This window comes from Sycon ciliatum, chromosome 5 (assembly GCF_964019385.1).
Source record: "Sycon ciliatum chromosome 5, ocSycCili1.1, whole genome shotgun sequence".
Lineage (NCBI taxonomy): Eukaryota > Metazoa > Porifera > Calcarea > Leucosolenida > Sycettidae > Sycon > Sycon ciliatum.
Window position 1 is genome coordinate 26,989,669 of NC_088647.1, and position 26,115 is coordinate 27,015,783.

General features: G+C 50.9%; 1 protein-coding gene across 3 annotated transcripts in view; it reads right to left on the reverse strand.

Annotated features, from left to right (window-relative positions):
* The window catches only part of LOC135818206 (protein piccolo-like), a 130,455-nt gene that overhangs the window by 38,005 nt on the left and 66,335 nt on the right, over positions 1–26,115 (reverse strand). For all 3 annotated transcript variants that reach the window (XM_065331555.1, XM_065331554.1, XM_065331556.1), the window contains 6 exons: positions 17,923–18,073; positions 3,212–3,312; positions 2,817–2,947; positions 1,429–1,795; positions 954–1,034; positions 500–637 (listed from right to left, as the gene is read on the reverse strand). In XM_065331555.1, the coding sequence (XP_065187627.1) occupies positions 500–637; positions 954–1,034; positions 1,429–1,795; positions 2,817–2,947; positions 3,212–3,312; positions 17,923–18,073 (969 nt within the window). The remainder of the gene's footprint in view (positions 1–499; positions 638–953; positions 1,035–1,428; positions 1,796–2,816; positions 2,948–3,211; positions 3,313–17,922; positions 18,074–26,115) is intronic.

A 26,115-nucleotide genomic window follows, 5' to 3' on the forward strand; every position in this document is an offset into this window, starting at 1 on the left:
CATGTCGCTTCCCAGCTGGGTTTTTGGCAGGGGGCGGGGGGATTAGATCAAGGCTATCAAGTGCAGTACGATGTACAACAACGCAGAGGATCAGACTAGATGTGCTGGATTGTGCACATTTTCATCCTGCTCTGGCACGTATTCTGTACAGCAGTGCACATTTTCATCCTGCTCTGGCACGTATTCTGTACAGCAGTGCATGCGTCGGTTCAACATCGTATTGCGTTGTATACGCCAAAGTCGCTTCACTGGCAGAAAGTCGACAGGGGGCGGCTCAACGGTACTTTACGGTACTGGTAAAGTGCGCATTGTACTCCGGTAAGCCAGCGTACACGAAAAACTTAATTCAAAATGCGTACAAATCATACTGAGAAGGACGCACGTTAGCCTCTTGAACAACATCTCGAATCGCATTATTGTATCCGAGGAGACTGGCCGCACACAAACTATCTCGGGTTTACTCCTGTGCCTACATTGTAGTGCGACTACGTCACCCTACCTTCTTGCAGATGAGCTCTACCACACCGCGCAACCTCTCTTCAGAGTTTATTTCCAACTCATCAAACGCCATGGCGAGCTTCTCGAACTTCTCCGGTGTCAATTCGTTAAGGATCGTCATCATTCGGCTAAGTACCGCCTGTGAAACGAAACAAAAAGATCAAAAATGAGGTGGTTGGAATAAGTTACAGAAAAGGAAAAGGATTGAATCACATCGAGCATTCGGAGTCCATTGTTCAAAATCGAACAATGCACATCTCGATGCATGTGGGTTCGGTCAAACTTTCGTAATCCGGCCAAATCTTGACCAAATTCAAAAGGTGCAGGTGATAAATCAGACTATCAGCTATCCTCTTCCTTTACACAACTTGGTATGACACGGCAAGCCACATGAACCCTGCCGCATGTGTTTGCGCATGTGTGTATAAGTGGGTACCAACAATTGTTACACTTACTTGCGTCTCGGCATCGCTGGAACCCTCCGTCTTTTTCTCGCAGGTTGGCTTCCAACGATTAGAGCTTTTCTGCAACGGCTCCTGAAAAGAGAAAACAATGAAACGCACAAGGTCAGGATCAACTGAAACATTAAAAAAAGAGTCACCACCGAGCGACGAGTGCTCAACACCGTAAGGTGGACCAAGGGTGGAGTCCGTGCACACAGTATGGAGAGAGGAAACTTGTAGTTACAACCCTGAGTTTGGCGTATTGGGCGATCATTTGGGGTAAGGGGTGCGTTGTGTCGCCCAGCACAGCAAACTGTATTGATTTCCGAGTAGGGGAGGGGGTCGGAGTAAGAAATGAACAATGTTCGTTTCAGGGCAGACGAAAACTTTGGCAATAACCCCGAAGTGCTTACTCAGATGGTGAGCCAAGGAAAGTATTAAATTGAAACAGCAACACCCCTACTGTATTAACAAAAGGTGTACTCACGCCAGCGTCGGGCACATTCACTTCAGTGAGAGCGCGCGCCTTCTTCTCGACCTCTGCCACTGCGGGTGCAGTATCACTATTCATTGCTGCGGCAGCAGGTTGTGAAACTGCTAAGGCACCTCCAGGCATACTGAGAGAGCGATCGAGATCTGGAATCTCTTTGCGAACGTCACGAGGAGAACCTGGTGGCGGCGGACCTCCGCGCACAACTTGGTCCGTGCAGCTAGTGCGGTTTGCGCTGGGGTGTGGCGCGGCTGAGCCGTGCGACAAGGATGTTGATCCTGTCCTGCGTGATGATGCAGTGGAGCTATCGTTTACACGCTGCTCTGGAGAGCGAACTGGATCAGCTGCTGCCAAGCTTGCATAACTGAGAATAGGAGAGAGAGAGAGAGAGAGAGAGAGAGAGAGAGTGTGTGTGTGTGTGTGAGAGAGAGAGAGAGAGAGAGAGAGAGAGAGAGAGATAGAGAGAGAGGCAAAGAGAAAGAGAGAGAGAGAGAGAGAGAGAGAAAGAGAGAGAGAGAGAGAGAGAGAGAGAGAAAGAGTGAGAGCGAGAAAGTAAGAGCGAGAAAGTGAGAGAGAGAAAGAGCGAGCGAGAAAGTGTGAGATAGAGAGACAAACACACACAGACACACCAATGCACCCACACCCACACACACATACACAAACATACACCTGTACACACACACACACCATGTACCATGTATACGCCCGTTGCAAGAGAAGCAAGCAAATCTGCAAATGCACTTGTTGAGCACCCACAGATTTTCTCTTAGGGGTCGTCCACAAAATATCGATATTTTTTTAGAGAAGACATTCGTTCGTTGGGGGGGGGGGGGGGGAGGGGGTTTGGGCCCTGTTTGTCTTTCCGAAAAAAATATCGAACTCTATCTTTCGACGGGTACTGTTCGAACATGTAGTTTATGACCTACACAAAGTGAAAGTCAACCTCGTGAACATAGCCATGGCAAGGTTGTGCGACCGTGGCAACGCAAACCTAGGTCACAGTAGGTGTATGGTGAAATTGCAGTTGCAGCTGGTCACGTGTCATGAGGAAATTGCACTTCGTTAAAAAATATTGATCCTCTGCATAAACATGTGTATGTTCGTTTCAGGGGGGGGGGGGGGGAGGGAGGGGTCTGGGGAGAAATGAATAAATAACGTCTTCAAAAAAATATCGATATTTACGAACGGCCCCTTATAGCAACGATAGCGAACAAGATCTGAATGAGACAGATCAAGACATGTGCCAGATAACTGTCTAATCCACACAACTGGCGAAGCCATGTGAATCGACCACCAATGCACACCTGGTCTACACCAGACGGAGTACATCAGCATAAAACGGCCAAGACAGTTATCTATGCACGCCCTATACTAGGAGTACTTACCGGTTGCCCCGCTCCACATCAAGAGGAGCACTGCCAGAGGTGCCGCCCATGCTACCCTGTCCCCCGAAAGAGAGACCACTCGGGCCCAAGCTCATTGTGTCATCTGTGCGATGCGAGAGTGCCGCACATTGCTGCAATCAATACGTACCAAACAAGATGAATTACGTGATGAGAGAAAGTGAAAGAAAAGGAGAGAGAGGGGGTCGGGGAGACAGGGGTTGAAATCCAGCTAGATGAACAAACTACCATGATATGATCTGTTTCTGAGGGATGGTCTTTCTGGTACAATGTACCTCTGCCAATGACCGTAAGGACAACAGAGTGACACAGAGGTTCCAGTGAATTGTGTTCACTGTCTGCAAGCACACAAGGCAGTCGAACCGCCATCTACTTACACTGGTGCCCCTTAGCCTATCAGGCTCAGAGCGCTGGCGTGGTAGCGCTGTCTGCCAGCCATCGCCCTCAGCGTTGGTGTTACGGCCTGAGTGGCTGCGACCTAAATCCACATTTAAGAGAGAGGTGAATGATGGGGGAAAGAGGCAGAATCAGAGGCAATGCTGACCGGTGTGAATATGTTGGCAGAAAGAACATCCCAGATCAGGGGCGTGCGCAGGATCCGGAATGGGGGGGGGGGGGGGGTGCTCCTACCTTTTCCCAAGGAACCGAAAAATGCACTATTCCTGTGCATGCGATGCATTGATGGTTGGTATCTTGATTCTTAGTGCGCTATTTACCACGATTTACCAAGTTGAGGGAAAATGTAGGATGTGTTTCGTAGGATGGAGCAAAATTGAAGCAAAAATCCCAAACATACCCCTCCCTTTGGAGGACAAAATGTACTTCCTTTTTAACCCTTTCAGCCCTTGAACCAATTTCAGGAAACGCGAAATCGCCGTTCTTGCTCATATTTCTCCGACACTGATAGGCTGAAAGTCCATCATTTTGATTCTCACAATCCTGGGCCTCCTGGAAAGCTCTATCCATAAGGAATACATTTGCAGTAGATTATGACGAGCAGCAACGTAAATATACAATGAGCGAAGCAAGGGTACCCGCCAGGGTCATGGCAATTGCGAGCAAAATACTCACCGCGATGTGATTCCCTCAAATTTTATCGCAGAGCGCTGGGATTTTTGCAAAGAAGTCGGGATGCCCGTAGCCTGATTGCGTCATAGCACCTGACTGGTTAGGTACGTGCGAAAATGGGGAAATCTCCAGCTGAAGTGCATTTTACAAGCTCAAAAAACCCAGCTTGAGACGTGATTTTTTCGATCGAGCGCCATAACTCCAGTCCAGGACATAGGATCGCGTTTGGGTTTCTTCGAGACGACAGCTGAGAGTCTTCTAATGCCGATAGACCTTTAAATAAGGCGAAGTTTGAAGTCACCCGGTACTAGTATTGAATGGCAAACTACCATTACCACTTCTGGCAAGAGTAAATAAGCTCCCAGGAGCTTACACTCTTGCTTCTGGTAAGTGGAGAAATAGAATCAGGTAATAGAGGAAGCAAGTGTAATGGATGATGGTAGCTTGACAAACACGGTACACTGTAGTAGCAGAGGCCTGCCACTTTCTGTTGGTAGAAATCATAAGCAGTGTCAGAGGTGTTCAATGATAGGGAGTCGAGGGGCAGCAACCCCTTTAGAAAATGTAGCCTTTTTAGGATTTCGAGGGCCCGAAACCGATTACTGTAAAAGTCATTATTCTAACGAGGCGCATATAATTATAACGATTTCCCAAAATTGACTAGTTTACGTGTACCAAAGGTCACGATTCTCACTCATTCTCAACGCTCAATAGGACAGTATATGTATCGATTTCAATATAACTATTTCTATTTTAACGACAGATTTCTCCTCGTTAACTCGTTAGAGTTAGCACTTCGTTATACAATATTATATGGCAACAACAGACTACACTTTCGTGAACAATCGTTTTCAGTCGGTTTGTCGGAACAACTGATCGGAATAGAAGAAGTCGAGGCCCTGACAATATGGACAACCCTCGGTCCTGGCACATGAAAGTACATGTAACACGGTGAACTATGATAAACTACAAGCAGTGACAGCGAGTTGAAAGCCAAAAAAATCAGTTAGAAAAATCTGACAGTTCTGCAACCAAAACAAGAATGATCGCATTCAAAAGTCTGGTTGAGGCCCTCTTCAGACTTGGCGTGTGTTTGATTGGTACAATATAGAACAGGATCGAACAGCTGGTGCACATGGAGTAGCCTCATGCCAACCAAACGGTACTCCAGAAACAGAGCACATTTTTGCGAAAACTGAAAAGTGTGCCAAACCTGGTGCATTCTTCAAAATGTGCACAGGTCACCATGGTCACTTTGTACGGTACAACGAGTCCAACTCAAAGGCGTATGCACATGATCATTTGGGACCAAAATCGATGTTCCCATGTATACATTCGCACTGCTATGATTACGCTTGGCCTCAGAGATTGTTCATTGGTAGTCATTAAACCAGCTATAGCCGACATTTTCACAACCAAAAACCATTATTCATCAGGCAACGACAAAAAGAACCCTACCTACCCCACCTCACAACACACACACACACACACACACACACACACACACACACACACACACACACACACACACACACACACCTCAGACCTCAGACATGCCCATCGCGGAAGCGATGATAGCGAACAGCTATGTTAAACATAGCAACTTGTGCTGGGATTACACCATTCAACAGCTTGCAAGGCTGATGAATTGACCGCCACTATTTTTAGCCTGTTATCCACCAAACAGCTGTTTGAAGTGACTTTTTCTGGCCAGTGAATCCCTATTTTTCATTTTTCCATTTTTTCTACACACACACACCACACCACATACTCCGGCATACACTGGCTGTTGGTAACCACCCAGGAGAAAGAAAGGAAAGTCAGGAAGAGTCCGAGAAAGAGAAGAAAGACGTGTGCGACCATAATCGTCGGGAATTGAACCCGCAACCTCTCGATTGGAAATCGACTGCACATACCACTGCACCATATGGGACACACACACACACACACACACACACACACACACACACACACACAAACACACACACACACTGTACTGTACTTGTTGCTCACTGCCAAAACATACCACTGCACCATATGGGACACACACACATACACACACACACACACACACACACACACACACACACAAACACACAAACACACACACACACTGTACTGTACTTGTTGCTCACTGCCAAAACTGGTCACGTGAGTCCCCCCCCCCCCCCCCCCCCCGGGAGAGGGGAGAGAGACTCAAAAGGAATCTTACTTCCTCCGCCCAGGCAAAGTTTTCGCTTATCTCCTTCAGCCCAATGACAGGTGTCTGACAGCCATTTTTGCATCTTGTGCACTTCACCATCACACATATCTGCTGGTTCAGGCGTACCAGTTCCAAACAAGTCGGCGAAGTCGGCAAAGAGTAAAGAAACACCTGGAGAAGAGCGCGTTGAACGCGAGTGAACTGGTAAAAAAGACACGAAGTCAGTCACTGGTCAACAAAACGGTGGGTGCTGCTAGAGTACCACTGGAGTACAGAGCAGAGCTAAGGTGTCATGTTGCGAAAAGCCAGCGTGTTCGATTGCATCCGGCACAGGATGTGTGTACGGTAAAAAATGCACGTCAGCTTGAAGCTGAGAAAGCCACTCAGCGACGCTCGCCCACATACTGCAAAAATGAACCAGAATCGGTACTGGGCAAAACAAGTAGGGGGAAAAGAAAGGCTTCGATGAGTCACTCACCCAGCTCATTCGCCTGATGCCAACGTGAACGATCCTGCAAAGTGACGCTGAGCTCGTCCGCTTCGGCTGGTAAGAAACACGACTGATCGTACTCATGAAGGAGATGAAGCGCTTGGAAAATTGTCGATACGAAGTATTTGCGCTTCTGGAAAGTTCGAAGTACTACCCGACAACAAGTACTGCGTCGGCTGATGACAAAGGACGACTTCTAGATTTTTCGACTTGGAGAGATTCTCTTGATGTTCAACGACTCCTTAACTCATTCTGAGTCGTCAGGAGCCATTCTGAGTACCTGGAATGTATCAGTAAAAAGTGTAAAGACAAAGCGAAAATTTTGCTTGGGCGGAGGAAGTAGAAAGATGACTCAATTGGTTATTGAACCGCCCAACGGCCGACACCCCCTGAAGTCCCCAAAACTCTGGGTGGACTTGAAAATGATCCCACTTATGGGCTCACCACACCTCAGTAAGTGGGTGGGGACAAGGTGCAGAAAAATGATTGACAGCATCAGGTATCCGTCCCGGGATCCAACTGCAGTTACCCCTGCCCCCAGTGAAGGTAATATTTGCTACTAGTGTGAGTGGCTAAATCAGAGTGGACCTGATAAAAGCTTCACTAGCACCATTGATCACACAAGAGTTAATCTAGCCAGAAGCAGTCCATGGTTAACAGGTGTGTATACTTCAAATAGAAAGTACTTGTATATGAACCCTGGAACCAACAAAGGTGTCAGGTACAACATTACACCTTCAAGCAGCCGAGCCTGTTGGCAACAGACCCAGCACAATCAGGCATAAGTGTACCTACCAGCCGAACTAGCACACACACACACACACACACACACACACACACACACACACACACACACACACACACACACACACACACACACAGGCACACACACACACGCACATACATGTACACATACACACACATACACACACATACACACACACACACACACCACGCACACACACACACACACACACACACACACACACGCAAACACACACGTACATCCTTCCTTCCTTCCTTCGCTCACTGCCACGATGGGCTGTGTCCCCAAACGGGGCGACTTGAAGGAGTGCTGTCTTCAGGACGCGGGATGAGGCCCTGCGAGTCCGGCGGGACGTGAACGGCTGTTTCACTATTTGCTTTTTTGCTTTTGTGGAGCGACGGGAGGTGCAACTATGTCTAGCGATGTCTTGAGAGGTCGGCTGAAACGGCGTGTGCAGACCATACACAGGAGTGGTTTCACGGCAGGTTGTACACGAGAGCATACCATGCTGTAGACTCCATCCTGACACCTGGTTCTCCACTCAGACTTATCATCTGCTGTCTCAAGCCACTCATTCATGCCAATGGACACCGCCGCCAGGTCATGTTTGACTGGGTCTTTCCACCTCTTCCGGGGGCCATGTGGAGGTCGTTTAGACGGCAAGGCACCAAAGAGCAATTGGCGGGAATACGGTCATCCATGCGAGCCAGGTGGCCCAGCCATTGGAGACGACGGCGCCGGACCTTGTCAGAGACCTTCTCCATGTCTCCCCACCACTGCCATACCTGAAGGGTTGTCACGTGCTCGTCCATCTGGTGCACCCGACTGATGCCCAGGACTATGCGTATAGATCGCAGGTGAAACGACTCCAGACGCTAGAGATCCCGTTGCCTCGGTGTCCAGTTCTCAGTACCATAGAGGAGTACCTCCAACACAGTGACTCTGTACACAACATGCTTGAGACCGATAGGAAACTTGGGGTTCGCAAACACAGCCTTTTTCAAGGCGCCAAATGCATCCGAAGCAGCGGCGATCCTGCGAGAGACATCAAAGCTACTGCTAGCATCAGGAGTGATCTGGCAGCCAAGATAGTGAAAGCTGTCCACGCATTCGACGGTTCCACTCAAAGGCAACATATCCGACGCTACCACACCAACGCCCATAGGCATGAACTTAGTTTTGCCCAGATTGGCTGACAGGCCAAAAGATGCTGCAACCTCCCGAAACGAGGCCAGGGCCCTTTCAGCACCGCCGTAGGTTTTGGCGAACAGCGACGAATCGTCCGCAAACTGACACTCCGTTATAGTCATTTTGAGACACTCTCTGAGGCGAGTCTTGAACAAGCAGTCTCTGCGGAACTGCGACACCTGAATACTGATATCCCCGTCATTGGCGATGGTAGCATGCCACTTTTCCACAACCGCACCCATGAATAAGTTGAACAGGATCGGGGCCATAGTGCATCCCTGACGTAGGCCATTTCCCACCGGGAAAGGGTCCAGCAGATCTGCGCCGAGGCAGATGGATGCAGACATGCCTTCATGGAACGACCAACTGATGGAGATCAGTTTATCCGGCACGCCGAGCCTGGAGAGAACCCTCCACATGGCTGCTCTAGGTACTGAATCGTATGCTTTGCGCAAGTCGATCAACACTGCAAAGCCCTTTGATGAATGTTCATGCAATTTCTCGGCAAACTGGCGTACTGAGAACACCATGTCTGAGCATCCCCTACCACGGTGAAAACCACACTGGAAGTCAGGCACGTATTCCTCTCCAACCAGCTGCAGGCTATTATTCTTGCCACCAGCTTGCCGACCACGTCTAGAAGCGCAATGCCTCGCCAGTTACCACACTCACTAAGATCACCTTTCTTGGGAATTGGGATTAAGATGGCGTCTGCCCAATCCTGAGGAACCCTTTCCGTCCGCCAGACTTCAGCCAACAACATCTCCAACCTAGGCACCAGTTCAGAGCCGCACTTGAGCATCTCCGCTGTTACCTCTGCTCGACCACATGCTTTGCCATTTTGAAGAGCTCCCATAGCACGGTGTATCTCGCTGCAGGCTGGGGCGTTCTCAAGGTCAAGCCGAATCGGTAGCTGCCCAATGGAATCAATGGCATCTGGGACAAAATCACTGATCACGTTTAAGAAACCGTCAAAATGCTCCCGCCATTGCGTACCCGTTGCCTCTGGCGTCTCGCACACAACACCCTGTGCATTATTGATAGCAGCTGTCTTGCGGGCTGCAATCCATCAAGTGCAGTCTGGATCCTCTTGATGCACTCCCAGCCTGCCTTAGATGTTAGACTAAAGCGCTCGCAGTCCCGAGCCTGCTTTCTCAGCCAGTCCTGCTTTGCTTGACGAACGATACGGCGAGCTGAACTTCGGGCCTTCTTATACAGCTTCTGATCGCTTGCCCTGTTGGTCGACATCCAGGCTCGGTAGCAATCATCTTGCTCACGGAGGGCAGCCTCAATCTTCGGTCGATTGTCCAGGAACCAGTCTGGTTGTTAGCCGCTCTCTGCCAAGGCATTTCTGAGCGACGTCCGCCACCATAGTTTTCAACGCAGCCCAGCACCCGTCCACAGATAGCTCATCTGGCCAGTTCTGAACCAAGGCAGCATCAAGACTAGTGGAATATTTTGCTCGCACTTCATCATTGGAGGCAGCCGTTAGGGCTGCGAAAGCGATGGGTTTGTTAGCTGGTTGACTTTGCCTGCGGAAGCTGGGCACCGCCGCCAAGCGGTATCTCATGGCAAGGAACTTATGGTCGGTGTTGTGAACCCTCTGGTTCTCTAAAGTATCAGGAACGAACGACCCCACACGGCACGAGGACAACTATTTATTCTCAACAATATCTTTCACTTCCATCGACTAATAATGATGAACAATGAATGAACAACTGAAACAACTGAACACTAATAACACCAGCTATTTATAGCATGCAAAAACAGCGTACATGCAAAACATAAGCAGATAAAACTGGACATAACAGCGTATACAGCAAAACGCACACAACGCATATAGCGTATGCCATGCAGCAACATCAGCGGTACGGCGGAGTCGAAATACAACATTTCAACGAATACAATGCCATAAGCGCGAAGGCCTTTCCCAATTGAGAACTGGTGGTTTACAACATTCTCCCCACCAAAGGGCTTCTCACCGCCGTACAACAATGCACACAAGTCAAAAACGATCCGGGGCTCTGACTACGCGCCCAGAACGCGTTATCTCCTGCTGCCGTGGTGGTGGTAACGGTGCTGACGGCTCATACGCTGGCTGCTGAGGGACGATAGCAGGTTGAGCGGTATCTGCAAGCCCAGGAGCCACGTCCTGTGACGATACTTCTAACGGCACTAACCTTTGGATCGGCCTCAACAGGGTACTGGTACTCAACTTAACCTTGGCAACACGACGCTTACCATCTCGACCAGGGAATAACTCGATGATCCGTCCCAAACGCCAGAACTGTTTGCGCTTGGTATCATCGAGAACAAAGACAACATCACCCACAGCTAAAGGGCGCGACATGGTCTGTTGGTGTTTGTTCAGCTGACTTAGGTACTCCACCTCCCAACGATTCTTGACATGCTCCAGTGTCCGACTGAGGTAACGCAATCTCGATGACATCTGCGCAGCGTCCAGGGTACCTGCTGGCTTCTCTGACGACATCCAGATGTCACCCATCATCATTGCAGGGGTTACTGGTGGCTCATCCAGGCTATCAGACACATAAGTTAGCGGACGACTATTCACCACTGCTTCAACCTCATACAAGAGGGTCTCAAGCTCCTGGACCTTCAGAAACGCTGTTCCCATTACCTTTTTCAAGGCACTCTTCACTGTACCAACCATTCTCTCATAGAAGCCTCCATGCCATGGTGCAGCTGGAGGATTGAACATCCATGGCACACTCAGTTTGTCAGATGCCGCCTTGAACGTTGTAGCGTTGTCAGACCTGATCCGAGAGGGCAAACTACGTCTCGCGACAAACTTCCGAAATGCCATCAAGAATGACTCGGTACTTAAACTATCGACCACCTCCAAGTGAACTGCTCTGGTGGTGGCACACACAAACAATGCTATCCATACCTTCGGAGATGACTCACCACGGCGCACGTACAACGGACCAGCATAGTCGATGCCGGTAGTTGCGAACGGCCTCTCGTGAACAACTCGGTCTTCCGGCAGCGGCGGGCAGACTTCTGAGGCAGCCTTAGCCTTGTAGCGGCGGCATGTAACACATCGCTGAGTAATGTTGCGTAGCGCCCGTCGACCACCGATAATCCAGAATTTCTGACGGATGAACGACAAGACTCCTTCTACACCTTGGTGCATCCTTTCAACATGCATTTTCTCCAACAGCAACTCGGTCAGATGATGTTTGCCTAACAGGACTGGGTGCTTGGCTCCATACGCCAACTCGCTGTGCTGAAGTCGTCCCCCGGCTCTGAGCACTCCATGCTCATCCAGAAACGGTGCAAGCTGATACACCTTTGACCCAGGCTTCACTGGTTGACCTTGCTTGATCAGCTCAAGATCCTCAGCGAAACATGCGACTTGAACGATGCGGTACAATACGTTGTCTGCTGCAAAATAGAGTTCAGCACGAGGCTCAGTGTGCTTCCACTGCAACATCCGAGTCACCATGCCCTGTGCCCTCGACCATTTACTGAATCGGAGCCACCATTCCTTATCAGATTCTCGACTACAGGTGGTGGCTGACACTCGTACTTCTACACTGGACTCATCTGTAGCTGCGGTTGAGGATGCGGTGGGCCAGTCATTGGGCTCCGTGATCCAGGTTGGTCCGCCCCTCCAGAACGGACTACGGATCTGCTGTGCACTACTCCCACGCGACGGTAAATCTGCTGGGTTGTGAAGGCCTGGGCAATGGTTCCACACAATGCCGACCTTCTTCGATATCTCTTGGACTTGACTGACGCGGTTAGCCACAAATGTTTTCCATTTGTACGATGGATTACTGATCCAATGAACGGTAGTGAGACTGTCAGTCCAGCCATAGACTTGCGTGACGGTCACACGCAGCTCCTTCACCACAAACTCAGCGTAGCGAGCCGCTAGACATACTGCTTGTAACTCAAGGCGGGCTAACGTGGGTGGAGACACGGGTACCACTTTGGCCTTGGCAAATACCAAGTGCGACTGTCCATTGACGACTGCATACAAACAACATCCAAACGCTTTCTCACTGGCATCGGCGAAGGCATGAAGCGCAATCGGCGTGTCAAGATTGCAGCAAATCCAACGTGGTATGTCAATGCTCACAACTTCGGCCAACTCTCCCCACCATTGCGCGCATGCGGCTGCGATGCCATCAAGCAACTTATCATCCCAGTCGCCTCCGACTTTCCAGGCTTGCTGTAGCAGTATCTTTCCGGGCACAACTGCCGGTGCTGCTAGACCTAGCGGATCAAACACTGACGCAACACACTTGAGGAGGGATCGCCGGGTCCAAACAGACGGCCTATCGGACTCGCCTAGCGCTGCTATGCTGAGCAAGTCATCACTGGTTTTCCATTTCAGACCGAGAACTTTATCTCCGGCCTCTGGATCGCACGGGATTTCGTTGCCTCGCCACTTGCGTAACTCCATGCCAGCATCCGTAAGCACACGCACGCTGAACTCTTGCATCTCCTTAGCTTCCGAGGCATTTGAGACACTAGAGACCAAATCGTCAACGTAGAAACTCGTGAGCAAGAGATCAATACGATCTCGCTCTTTGGGTGCAGACAACGCCCGTAGCTCCTTCAAGTGATGCTGAATCACCGCAGTAAGCATGTATGGCGAGCAGTTTGGCAGTTTCGTTAGCCTCCAGGTTAACAGTTCATCGCTGTCGCTTCGACCGGGCCACAAGAAACGCAGGTACGGACGGTCTTCGGGATTAACCGCGACCATGAAGAAAGCCTTGCGGATGTCCGCTTGCAGCGCGCTCTTATATTCACGGAACCGAAAAAGCATACCTGCGAGACTCGGCAATAGCGACGGTCCAGGGTCAACCATGTCGTTCAACGACTTGCCATCTGGCGCCGTCGCCGAGGCATTGAACACCACTCTTAACTTCGTGGTTGCAGCGTGCTCGCGGAACACACCATGATGCGGTACATAGTACCCGGCATCGCTCTCACATGGCTCCAGCTCAATTGCTCCAAGCTCGCGGTACTCCCTGATCAGCACATCATCATAGAGCGCACGCTTCCCATTCCTCTTCAGCTTTTCAAGAAGCCGCGTTGCGATGACTCTAGCTTGAGCAAAGTTATCCGTTGGCCGACGCTCATTTCGCCACAAGAGACCCACTTGGTACCCGCTGCCCTGGCGACATAGCGGGAAAGATGGCAGGTGCTGATGTTGTTCTGGAGGTTCATCCAACTGCCATAGTTTGTCGATGTGGGCTGTGACACATGACACAGTCACCGGCTGACTGTTTCGACTTGGTGCAGACGCTGGACCAGATAATACATTACCTATCTCTGTGTTCCACACCGTCTCACCATTAACTTCCTTCTTGCTGTGCAGTACCGCGTTGATATAGTCTGCACCAATCAGCATATGTATTTCGTCTGATGTCCCTTGTTGAGGCTTGTCACTCAGCTCTATTCCCCAACTGTGCCACTGCGCAATGGTCTGCGGACTTGCGCACTTCAGGTCCAGCTCAAGCGTTGGTTTCACGAACGCGCGTACCCGCCGGCAACGCCAGTCCCTCGGTGGCCACTCTTTCCAACTCGCAACTCCTCTGCCAGCCTCCAGTCCAGAGTTCATCCGCCGCTCCTTCCCATACTTTGTCCTGGAGAGCTGGAACACACTGCCTGCCCCAATCCTCGCCGAACGCCCAACTCTCAAGAAATTGCCGACATTCAAGACCAAGGCCTACCATCACCTCCGCCAGACCAATTGGCTATGGGCCACTGAAGTCCACCAGCACTGAGAATAACCGGTTGTCTCTATTATGATCATTTTCTGTCTCTCTCTCTCTCTCTCTCTCTCTCTCTCTCTCTCTCTCTCTTTCTCTCTCTCTCTCACTCTTCCTCTCCTGGGAAGCTCCTCATGCTCATTCTCCCTTTCTCTGTCCATTTCCCCTTCCTGATGCGTAGACCAACTGTTGAACCCGAGACCACTAGGTCGGGGGAGGTTGACCTACCTCATCGGCACGCATGCCACGCTCCTCTGTGTTGTCAAAGTTCGCTTGTCCACTTTTGTCTACCTCCCCTTTTATGTTGCTGGCCAGTGCTTTGTAGTAAAAAAAAAATTAAAAAAAAACCCGAATGCTAGCGGAGCTACCCTGGATCGTGATGGCGTACTTATCCATGCGCTGTTGGGTTGGTTCCGCGCCGAACGGCTTCACCTCTACATTTTCAACCCCAACGTGTTCTGCATCGATTGCTGACACCAACGCTGCAGTCAGGAATGACGCCTCAGCACCCGAGTCCAGGAACACTCGAACCTTCGCGTTTCGAGTTCTTCCCTCAACTCGTGCCACTCCGGTCATCAGCCGCACACTTGGCGAGTGTAGACAGCACGACCCAACATTCTTCTCCGTAACTATCTCAGTCGGTTTTTCCCGGCTGTAACCTGCTCTATCCAACACATCATGTATTAGCAGGTGGTGTTTCCTCTGGTATTTCGTGCATCTTGAGCCTGACCGACATTCTCTGGCCATATGGCCATACTTAAGGCAGTTCCAGCAGAGTCTCTCTCGCTGCAGAAAACCCTTTCTCCCTTCCTGTGGCAGCGACTTTAGCTGCTTCTCTGCATCTGCGACCGATATCGCCATGCACTGTGCCGACGCCGTGGGCCTTGGCATGGATCGTTCTACTGGCTTCCTGGCAGTATCACCCTGTCGTCCGTGCGCGACCTGGTAAGACGCGCCGTGCTCCTGTACCTGGCGCAGTGACATCCCGTAGCACTGCCGTTCGACCAGGTACGTCTTCATCTCAGGTCCGCATTGCTCCAAGATTACCTGCTTTGCCATTGCTTGCAGCACCGGGGACATTTTTCCTATATCGGCGCTATACTTGGTGTCCACCTCGCCATCTTCTGTCATAGCGAGTGTGGCCCACACCTCTACCTCTCGGCAAACACGGACAACGTATTGATGAAACGACTCATCTGACCGCTGCTTGCCTGTCAGCAATGTCTTGCACGTTTTATCCGGAGTCTTTCCGAGCGAGGCAAGCAACTCTCGTTTTGCTTCCTCGTAATTATTGCATCCAATACATATCCTCTCCGCTTTGCTACCCGCTAGCGCGATGCGCAGTCGCAGCAGCCATTCGCTTTCTTCGAACTCGTTCTTGGAACAGATGTCCTCGAACAGGTCAAGATAACGCTCCAATGGCTGCGTTCCATCATATGAGGGGATTTTCATAACCGGTTGACGCCCACCGCTGTGACTGGGAGATTCCTCTGTACCTCCCATCGTGGCTTTACCCTCACCCTCCTGCGCATTGGCGATGCGCTCGTTAATCTCCTTTAGTGTTTTGGCAAACTCGGTGCGGAGCGCCTCCTCTCGCCGTCTGGCACTGCGCTCCTCACGCTCCGCGTACTGTTGGAGCCTCTGCTCCACATGTACCTTCAACAACTCGCCTTCTAATCCTAACCGCTCTCCATTGTCGATAAAGCTGGCTTCCAAATTGTTCCATAGTTCCTCTGCCATGCTCGCTCCTATCCTGGCGTGGTCGCCAAATGTTGTGAACCCTCTGGTTCTCTAAAGTATCAGGAACGAACGACCCCACACGGCACGAGGACAACTATTTATTCTCAACAATATCTTTCACTTCCATCGACTAATAATGATGAACAATGAATGAACAACTGAAACAACTGAACACTAATAACACCAGCTATTTATAGCATGCAAAAACAGCGTACATGCAAAACATAAGCAGATAAAACTGGACATAACAGCGTATACAGCAAAACGCACACAACGCATATAGCGTATGCCATGCAGCAACATCAGCGGTACGGCGGAGTCGAAATACAACATTTCAACGAATACAATGCCATAAGCGCGAAGGCTTTTCCCAATTGAGAACTGGTGGTTTACAACAGTCGGTATCACACTCCGCAGAGCGGAGAACTTGACAATCCAGACATTGATGCTGACATGACTCCGGAATAATGCAGTAGTCGATACAATGAGGCTGCCCATACCTTGGGGGTGGTGCCACGTGTGCTTGTGGATGTCCTTCTTCCTGAACCAGGTGTTGCAGATGAGCGCACTGTTTCTGGCCAGGAGGTTTAGTAAATCCTCTCCAGCAGAATTCATGACGCCATATCCATGTGTACCCCTTACGTAGCTCTACTCGTCTCCAGCAGTACCAACACCAACACCAGCATTGAAATCGCCGAGTATGATTTACTGGTCACTCCTGGGTACACTATCAAGGAAGGACTGCAAATTTTCATAGAACGCAGCTTTCTCCGAACGTGATCTACTGAATGTTGGTGCATACGCAACAGCGATGTGAATGCAAGACACTGAACGATTACGACCACATTCGAACTTTACTTTCGTGGAGACAAGTCGCGAGCTGTGTCCTTTCCATTCCGAACCTCTGCTGACAAAGGCGTCTCTGCACTTTCCGCGCAGCACTATCGCCACACCTTCACCACGACGGCCAGAATCATCCGCCGTCGGAGTAGGGCATCCACCCGCCAAAACGAGAGTCGCCAACACTGTACTGAGCCGTGCCGAACCAAAGGGTCTCCTGCAGACCTGCGATATCCACTCCGAAACGTCCAAGCTGCCGACAAACCAGGTCAATTTTCATCTCCTCCCGCAACAAATGTTTTGATTTTTTTAATTTTGAAGCCGTATTTACGTCGCCGTCGGACTCAACAAGAGTCCTCACATTCCAGGTTCCCAGAGACAGCACGAACCTCCGAGCGGCTGGTGCATGCTGCGAGCTAAGCTCTGAGCGGGGGTTTGCAACTCCTCCGCGCTCAGGCGGACGAGGGTCAGCACGAGTGGTCATATCCGAGGTGACCACACGTACATGTACACACACACACACACACACACACACACACACACACACACACACACACACACACACATACACACACACACACACATGCAAACACACACACACACACACACACACTTGTACTTGTACTTTTTGCTCACTGCCAAACTGGTCAAGTGGGACTCCCCGGGAGAGGGGGGGGGGGGGGGGGGGAGACTCACAAGGAATCTTGGAAAGATAACTCAACTGGCTATTGAACCGCCCAACGGCCAACACCCCCTGAAACCCCAAAACTCTGGGTGGACTTGAAAATGATCCCATTTATGGGCTCACCACACCTCCGTAAGTGGGTGAGGACAAGGTGCAGAAAAAAGGATTGACGGCATCAGGGTATCCGTCCTGGGACACACACACACACACACACACACACACATGCACACACACACACACACACACACACACACACACACACAAACACACACACACACACACATACACACACACACACACACACACACACACACACACACACACACAAACAAACACACACACACACACGAGGTCTTACTTCCTCCATGCGAAGAATTCCTCTCAGAATGCGAGGAGCTGGAGCGTGGCATGGCAGCTGCTGCCGCACCCGCATTCTCCGCTGCCTTGGCCTCCTGATGAACTTCATTCAGTTTCTTCGGCTTATCTTCCCCGTGAGCCGCCCCGCCACGCTACGGCATAGACAAGCAAAACAAAAGAGACGGTAACAGAGAGGTTCTAATTTTTGGTCTGCGACCTGTTCTGCAACGCGATAACAATGCTCAGTTTGTTCTTATCGGGCTTAACCTTATTGACTCTCAAAACGGAGTAGCAGTTCGAAATGAGTGAAGTGTATTAGGAATGCAGACTCTCGCCAGGTGTCCTGCAATAGGCATTCTGTAAAACCAAGAATCCATCCACAAGAGTATGGGTCAGCAGTGAGGCACGCTGCTGCTGCTGCTGCCGCCGCTGCCTCCATCACACCATGCAGCGTCATCATCAGCCAAAGAGTCTGGTAAGAAACCAGAGCACACCTCACATCTAGGTGAAACTGCTTGCTATAGTCTAGGTAGTAAAGTGGCGACGGGACACTAATGTGTGTGCACAGACGTAGCTGCACGTCTCACTTACATTTACTAGCACTGTGTAGCGTGGTCGCGGGTGGGTGGTGGTCGTCGGTCGCGTTGAGCGAGCGGTCGCCTTATCCGAGCTGTTTTGAATGTGAATGCATCCGTGACAAGGAAAAGTGGTCGCCATGGTCGATTGGTCGCCATATCCGAGTGGTCGCCATTACAGGTTTAACTATATGAGCCGCAATCAGCGAAAACGACCCTTAGAGATTTCGTAATTTTTTCGAGAAAAGGTCGATTTGTGACGTTCAACGATTGTTTTGATCGCGATGCGAACAGCGCGACGACTTCTTGAACTCCTTGCTTGAACTAATTTATTTTGAAGTAATTAGTTAGTTGAAGTGGTGTCGAGTGGTGACTCCAGTGTTCCTTGATCTTGCTGCGATGGATGCGGACGCCAGAGCTGTTCGCAGCGCACACACGGCAGTCATTGTCTACAGCTAGCTCGAGCCTGGTGGGGATCCGGGAGTGGATGCAGAAGTAGCCGCTGAAGTTCAGCCCTCACCAACGCTGTACAAAGCGTCACTGGCCCGTTTCTCAACGGTCGCGCTAATCGACCAATCAGCGTACAGCTAATGTACCAAAATTCTCAAACTTACCGTAATTCCTTGGTTCATACGGTGTAGTTTCCAAAGATTTTTTATGGACCAACGTCTTCTTTCGATAGATACCAACAGATCGTCCGCTTCGAATTTTTCGATTTGATTGCCGCTTGGCCGAAAATTACCTCCGAAACCGGCCTCCACTCGTTTCACTTCAAGGCTTTCCAGGTGGACGGCATCGCAATTCGGAAGCGGAGAAAGGATAGCCAGTGAAAAAAGAAAAACAACGACGTATTGGTTGTCAAAATCGACCAAGAAATGAATTCAATAGACCTGTTTCCGTGCTGCGCCCTCGCGGCCCGCGCGAGTGCGAAAGGGATTCTTTCTCGACAAAACAAACAACAACTACGCGCAGTACACAGGTACATGCAGGTGCTTTTTGCAGTGCAGTACACTGACATCACTGCACTGGCACTGTTCTTTTCCAAGGCATGATTGTCGCTAGTGGGAGAACTCAGCCACCTGAAGCTTTCATAAAGGAAGAAGTAGTAGGTGAATGAGTTCGCCAGAAAATGGAACGACAAGAACTGAATAGATACTGTTGCTTTCCGGGCCCGGGGGGCGCTCATGAGACGACGGCAAGATAGGACTGAAGCGATCGACAGTCTGCCTCGACGCAAAAGAAACTCTTCTAGGAGAAGCTCGACGTGCTGTAGAGTTTGCAGTATTCTGCTGGAAGAAGACAAGAGAACTAAACTCAGACTACAGCGTGGAGCTGAAGCACGAGCGAAGCAAAAGCTGAGCGAGTTCGAAGAAATGGGGAAACACAGAAAAATGAGTGGGCGACATGATCTTTAGCTCGAAGCTCGCGCTAAGACACGCGGTGGGCACGTGCGCCTACGGGTAGCGCGGCCAGCCACCATGTTTTCAAAATGGAGGTCGACGCTTTTGAAATCCGTGTAGACGATGGTGAGGGCTGAAGTTCAGAATAAGGATGAGACGTTCTTTGGTTCCGACATCCGCATGTCGACAGCGAGGCGGAATCGCAGCCGTCATCTCCTGCTGCGATGCGGCTCAAGGTGGCCGATGACTCGTCAGAGTCGGAAGATGAGGAGTCGTCACCTGAGATAAATTCTGAGTTTGGGGCTAGTGACGGCAGCGACGTCGTGTCTTCAGCTGCGGAGGAAGACATGGAAGACGAGATTGCGGAACGCCTCCACGCAGGATGCAGCTGCGAATATGTCGACCATTTCTCCGCACTCATCAGCTATTCTTTGTCATTATAGCTGCTTACTGCACTATTTCAAAAGTATTCAAGCTGCCCACTCACCTTCGAATGCTGAATATTCATTGTACACATACATCGTATACATACATTGCACCAATTAATTTGGAGTACATATTGTATATTGGTGTACACACCCGTTTTGAATCGGAATATTGAACTTTTTCTTGGCTGAGGTCCTTCAGTAGATATGGTTCAACAAATTTCTAACCAAAAAGGAATTTTGAAAATGTTGACCCTAAGGGCTGTTTTCGCTGGTTGAGGCCCATATGTTGAGTCACAGAAGGACTTACCATCCCAGACACAAAGGAACAACTGGGGACAGGTACTAATAGTGGGAAGACATGTATCATAGACGGAGAGACGGAGAGAAAGAGGAACTAAACGACTACATTGTGAAAGAGAGAGAGATTTGTTGAAGAGAGTTGAGAGAGAGAGAGAGAGATCTGAAGAGAGTTGACGCAATATATAGGGCCTGGGTAGCTATGGCAAACATGGGTGCGCAAGTAGCTACCCAGGCCAACGGAACGAAAGGTGAGAATGACGTAGGTGAGAATGACGGAGGTACCTAACATACCACCCCTCCATGAAAAAAAATCCCGCGTCCTCGCGGAGAGAAAAAAAGAGAGAAAAAGATTTAAAAAATGACTGAGGGAGAAAAAGCACACACACACACACACACACATATTGCACGTGCGCACGTATCTCACAAAAGTGTGTACTAAAAATGCACTACAGATCATTACAACATTCCTGTACTACTTATAGTGTGTAATAACTATTGGAGTTTGACGAGGAACGTGAATTACTAGTATTTTGCACGGCTAATACAGCCTAGTTACACTTTTGCTAAACATCCAAAACTTAGAGCGTGGCTCACCATGATCGGACCCCTAACTTGGTAATGTTTTATGAACACACGCGCGCACACACACTACAAAAAATATTCACGAAACAAATAAACCGAAAATAAATTTGAGGAAGAAGGAACGCATACAAAAAAATAAAAGAGAGAAAGGTAGCTGACCTGCATGACGAGACGAGGTGGACATAGGCGAAACGAGGTTGACAGAGACGAGACGCAGTTGGCGTAGGAGAGACGAGGTTGACATGGACGAGACGAGGTTGGCGTAGGAGAGACGAGGTTGACACGGACGAGACGAGGTTGGCGTAGGAGAGACGAGGTTGACACGGACGAGTCGAAGTTGGCGTAGGAGAGACGAGGTTGATATAGACGAGACGAATTATGCGGCCAGTCGGTAGAGCAGGAGAATCCCAGGGTCGCGGGCTTCGGCAAAAGCCGGGCGCCAATGTTGAGTCACAAAAGGACTCACCATCCCAGACACAAAGGAACAACTGGGGACAGATACTAATAGTGGGAAGACATTTATCATAAACGGAGAGACGGAGAGAAAGAGGAACTAAACGACTACACTGTGAAAGAGAGAGAGATTTGTTGAAGAGAGTTGAGAGAGAGAGAGAGATCTGGAGAGAGTTGACGCAATATATAGGGCCTGGGTAGCTATGGCAAACATGGGTGCGCAAGTTGTACAGTCACCTACCTGTGCCTATATATTTGGCATAGTGCATCCATATGTAATTTGACCCCGCTTCCTATTTCACACCTTCGCGTACGCACATGCACCTCGCATGCACCAGCGGTTACTGTTGCGTGCCTGTGCTGTTTACATGCCAACTCTGTTCCCTGTGTTCTCGACTTCTCCTTCTGTCTTCATCAAGTATAGTTTGTAATTTCTACCAGAGTGTGATGGTCGTGTTGGACTGAGAGAGTGTGCATGGGCATTTACCCTTAGTGCTGTTGCAGTAACGCAACACTTGGTCTCAGAACTGGTACCCCGAACCCTCGCCACCGGACCCGCTCGCCATGGCGAAATTTCAGCCCCCTGAAAGCTTCGACTTTTCCGCACCTGAGAATTGGCCCCGCTGGAAAAGCTGATTCTCACGCTTCCAGATTGCTACCAAACTCTCTTCCGAATCTGCAGACGTCCAAATATCCACTCTCATCTACTCTCTGGGCCCAACTGCGGATGATATCTTCCAGCGTGAGTTGTCCTTCGCCCAAGATTCCGACAAGGACGACTTCGATAAAGTGGTCGATGCTTTCGACAAATACTTTGCACCTGCGGACAATGTTATCCACGAACGGACGCAGTTCGCTCGTCTCCGCCAGCTCCCCGGTGAGTCCGTAGCCACGTTCTCAAGCCGACTCCACTCTGTCGCGGCGAGATGCCATTTCGACAAGCCGTCAGAACGGATCCGCGATCACCTCGTCGCCCACATGGCTGATTCTGAAGTGAGTAAGGCGATGCAGAAAAAGGACATAGGCTCCCTCACCCTCGCCGATGTTTTCAAGGAGGCCAAGGCAGCTGAGACCCTCGAAATCCAGCTAGCCACTCAGCGCTCCGCAGCCACTCAGCCCTCCGTCGCAGCCGCTGTCGCTCGCGGACATCACAAACAATCTCGTGGAACTGGCAGACCGAAGAATGCTCCCGCTGCATCTCGCCAGTCCGCGCCTAGCTACTCAACACGTGGCCCTCCAGCAACCTCTGCTCCGCGCGCTCCCTGCTCCGGCTGTGGCTCATCCAGTAGTCACTCGCGCCGTGAGTGTCCTGCTTGGTCCGTCGAGTGCCGTAAGTGCCAGCGTCGTGGTCACTTTGCCAAAGTGTGTCGTAGCTCTCATCAAGTGGGCGCGAGCGAGATGTCTGACCATCCGGTGAGTGATTCTGCTAGTGCTAGTGCGAGTTGTTTTATGGGTAGTGCTTCATCCGAGTCACAGGAACCCAGTATCTGTGTTTTGAGTTCAGTATCCATTCCTGACTCAACTGAACCCTGGCTTGTTGAGCTCCCCATCAATGGCCAGTCAGTGTTGTTCAAGCTGGACTCTGGCGCAGACTGCACACTCCTGTCACTGCCTTCCTACAATAGCCTCAGTCCTCAACCTAAGCTCACGCCGATCTCCACTAAGGTCACTGGACCTGACGGCCAACCTCTACCCATACACGGCGCATTTGTTGCTGCCAGCTCCTGGAAGGACCGCAACGTTACTTTCCGTGTTATTGTTGTTGATGGCCCCAGCAACCTCCTGAGCCGCAGTGTGTGCCAGGACCTGAACCTCCTGTCTTGCGATGTATCCGAGGCATCCTCAAGCCCTCCGTCCGCTCCTCCTGTCATTGGTCGCATGTCCGGTCCTGCAGCTACCATCGAGCTGCAAGACAATGCCCAACCATATCACTGCCAGACTGCACGACGAGTTCCCATCCACCTGCAAGCCAAGGTCAAAACGGAACTTGACCGGATGGTCCAGATGGGAGTCATCTCTCCAGTCACTGATCCGACCGACTGGTGCGCGCCCATGGTGCCCGTGCTCAAGAAGAATGGCTCCGTCCGCATCTGCGTGGATCTCAAACGCCTGACCCAGTCCGTAAAGCGTTCACACTTCACTCTGCCGACCATCGAACACACCCTGGGCAAGCTGTCCGGAGCCAAGGTCTTCTCGTCGCTTGACACGGCGTCTGGGTTCTGGCAAGTGCCACTTGCTGACGACAGTGCGACACTCACTACGCTCATGACACCGTTTGGCCGGTTTCACTTCAACCGTCTACCCTTTGGTATCACCAGTGCGCCAGAGGTTTTCCAGCGTCACCTACTGGAAATCGTTGGGCACATTCCCAACGTGGTCGTCTTCATGGATGACATTCTCATGTTCGGTGCCACTCTAGCTGAGCACGATGCTGCCCTCACTGCTGTCCACGCAGCTCTCGCTTCTGCAGGCGTACTCCTCAACCCCGCCATGAGTCGCCTCCGTATGAAGTCCCTGACGTTCCTGGGTCACCTCATCGGTGCTGACGGTGTCCGCCCAGACCCAGCCAAGGTGTCTGCCATCCAAGCTCTGAAGTCACCGACCAACATGCCCGAGTTACGCCGTGCTCTGGGCATGTTCACGTTTCTGTCGAAGTTTGTGCCAGATATGGCCAATGTCAGTGCCCCGCTCCGTGCTCTCCTGAAGGCCGACACCGCCTGGCAGTGGGACACCCAGCAAGAAACTGCCTTCTGTCGCCTCAAGGAACTCGCTACTACTGCTCTCTGCTTGGCACTGTTCTCGCCCGACCAGCCCGTCCGTATTAGTGCTGATGCCAGCAGCTACGGACTGGGTGCTGTCCTCCTGCAGCCTGATGGCTCGCGCTGGCGCCCTGTTGCCTATGCGTCCCGCTCTCTATCTCCTACTGAGCAGCGCTATGCCCAGATTGAGAAAGAGTGTCTCGCCATCGTTTGGGCATGCGAGCATTTCCACCACTACATCTACGGCGGTCCTCAGTTCACCGTCGAGACTGACCACAAGCCTCTCGTGCCTCTCATCAACTCCGCTGATCTCGCCCGCTCTCCTCTGCGATGCCAGAGACTCCTGATGCGGCTGATGAGGTACAACCCAACCGCTCTCCATGTGCCTGGCAAATCACTCGTCATTGCCGACACCCTATCCTGTGCTCCGCAAGAGTCCTTGCCTACTAGTGATCTTGCTGATGAGGTACAGCTGCATGTGTCTGCCGTCACATCGCATTGCTCCACCGACCCGCTCTTGGTCGACGTTCGGAACGCGACCAACGCTGATGCCGACATGTGTCGCCTCCGTGCCCTCATCCTCAACGGGTGGCCAGCCAAGCCCACCTCGGTCCCCGCTAGCCTCCGCCCGTACTTCGCTGTTCGCGATGAGCTCTCAATTGCTGATGGTCTCATATTCCGTGGCCAACGTGCCATCATCCCTGCATCCCAGCGCAACGCCGCGCTTGCCAGTGGTCACGAGGGTCACCAAGGTGTTGGCAAGTGTCGTGCTCGTGCGCGCGCTGTGATGTGTTGGCCTGGTATGTCTACGGACATTGAGTCGTATGTGATGTCTTGTGCCACCTGTGCCAAGGCTCGTCCTAACCCAGCCGAGCCGCTCATCTCGTCCGAGTTCCCATCTCTTCCATGGTCAAAGATCGCGTGTGATCTGTGTGCAGCCAAAGGATCCGCTTACCTAGTTGTTGTCGACTATTTCACTCCTGGGTCATCTGTCCGCCGAAATCGTCGCCACATGCGTGCGTTGCCATCCACGTCAGCTAAACACCCTGATCCCTCCCGCTCACCCTCCTCCATTGAGCCCCTGTATGAGGTTGAGTATGGTGTTCCTATTCCTGTGCATGTTGCCCTGCACCCACCAGCTCACTCTACTCTGCCGCCTCTTCTGCCTGTGCCGCAGTGTCCTCGAGTTGCTAAGCCTCTGCCACCCGGTCGCAGACCACCATCCATCCGTGTTCGCCATGTGCCGCAACGCTATGCTGCCAATACCTGAACACAGTAACACTGTTTACTCCATGTGTTCCAGTTGAACTATGACTGTGTTCTTTTCATGTTTGTTTTTTTCTTCTCTCTATCATTCTGAGTAATGCTCACGTTGGTACCCGCTCCAGAACTGCTATCGTTCCTTTTCCTCTCTTCTTTGCTCCACACTTTCTCGTGTCCCTCCGTTCGCATTTTTTTCGGGGGGAGATGTACAGTCACCTACCTGTGCCTATATATTTGGCATAGTGCATCCATATGTAATTTGACCCCGCTTCCTATTTCACACCTTCGCGTACGCACATGCACCTCGCATGCACCAGCGGTAACTGTTGCGTGCCTGTGCTGTTTACATGCCAACTCTGTTCCCTGTGTTCTCGACTTCTCCTCCTGTCTTCATCAAGTATAGTTTGTAATTCCTACCTGAGTGTGATGGTCGT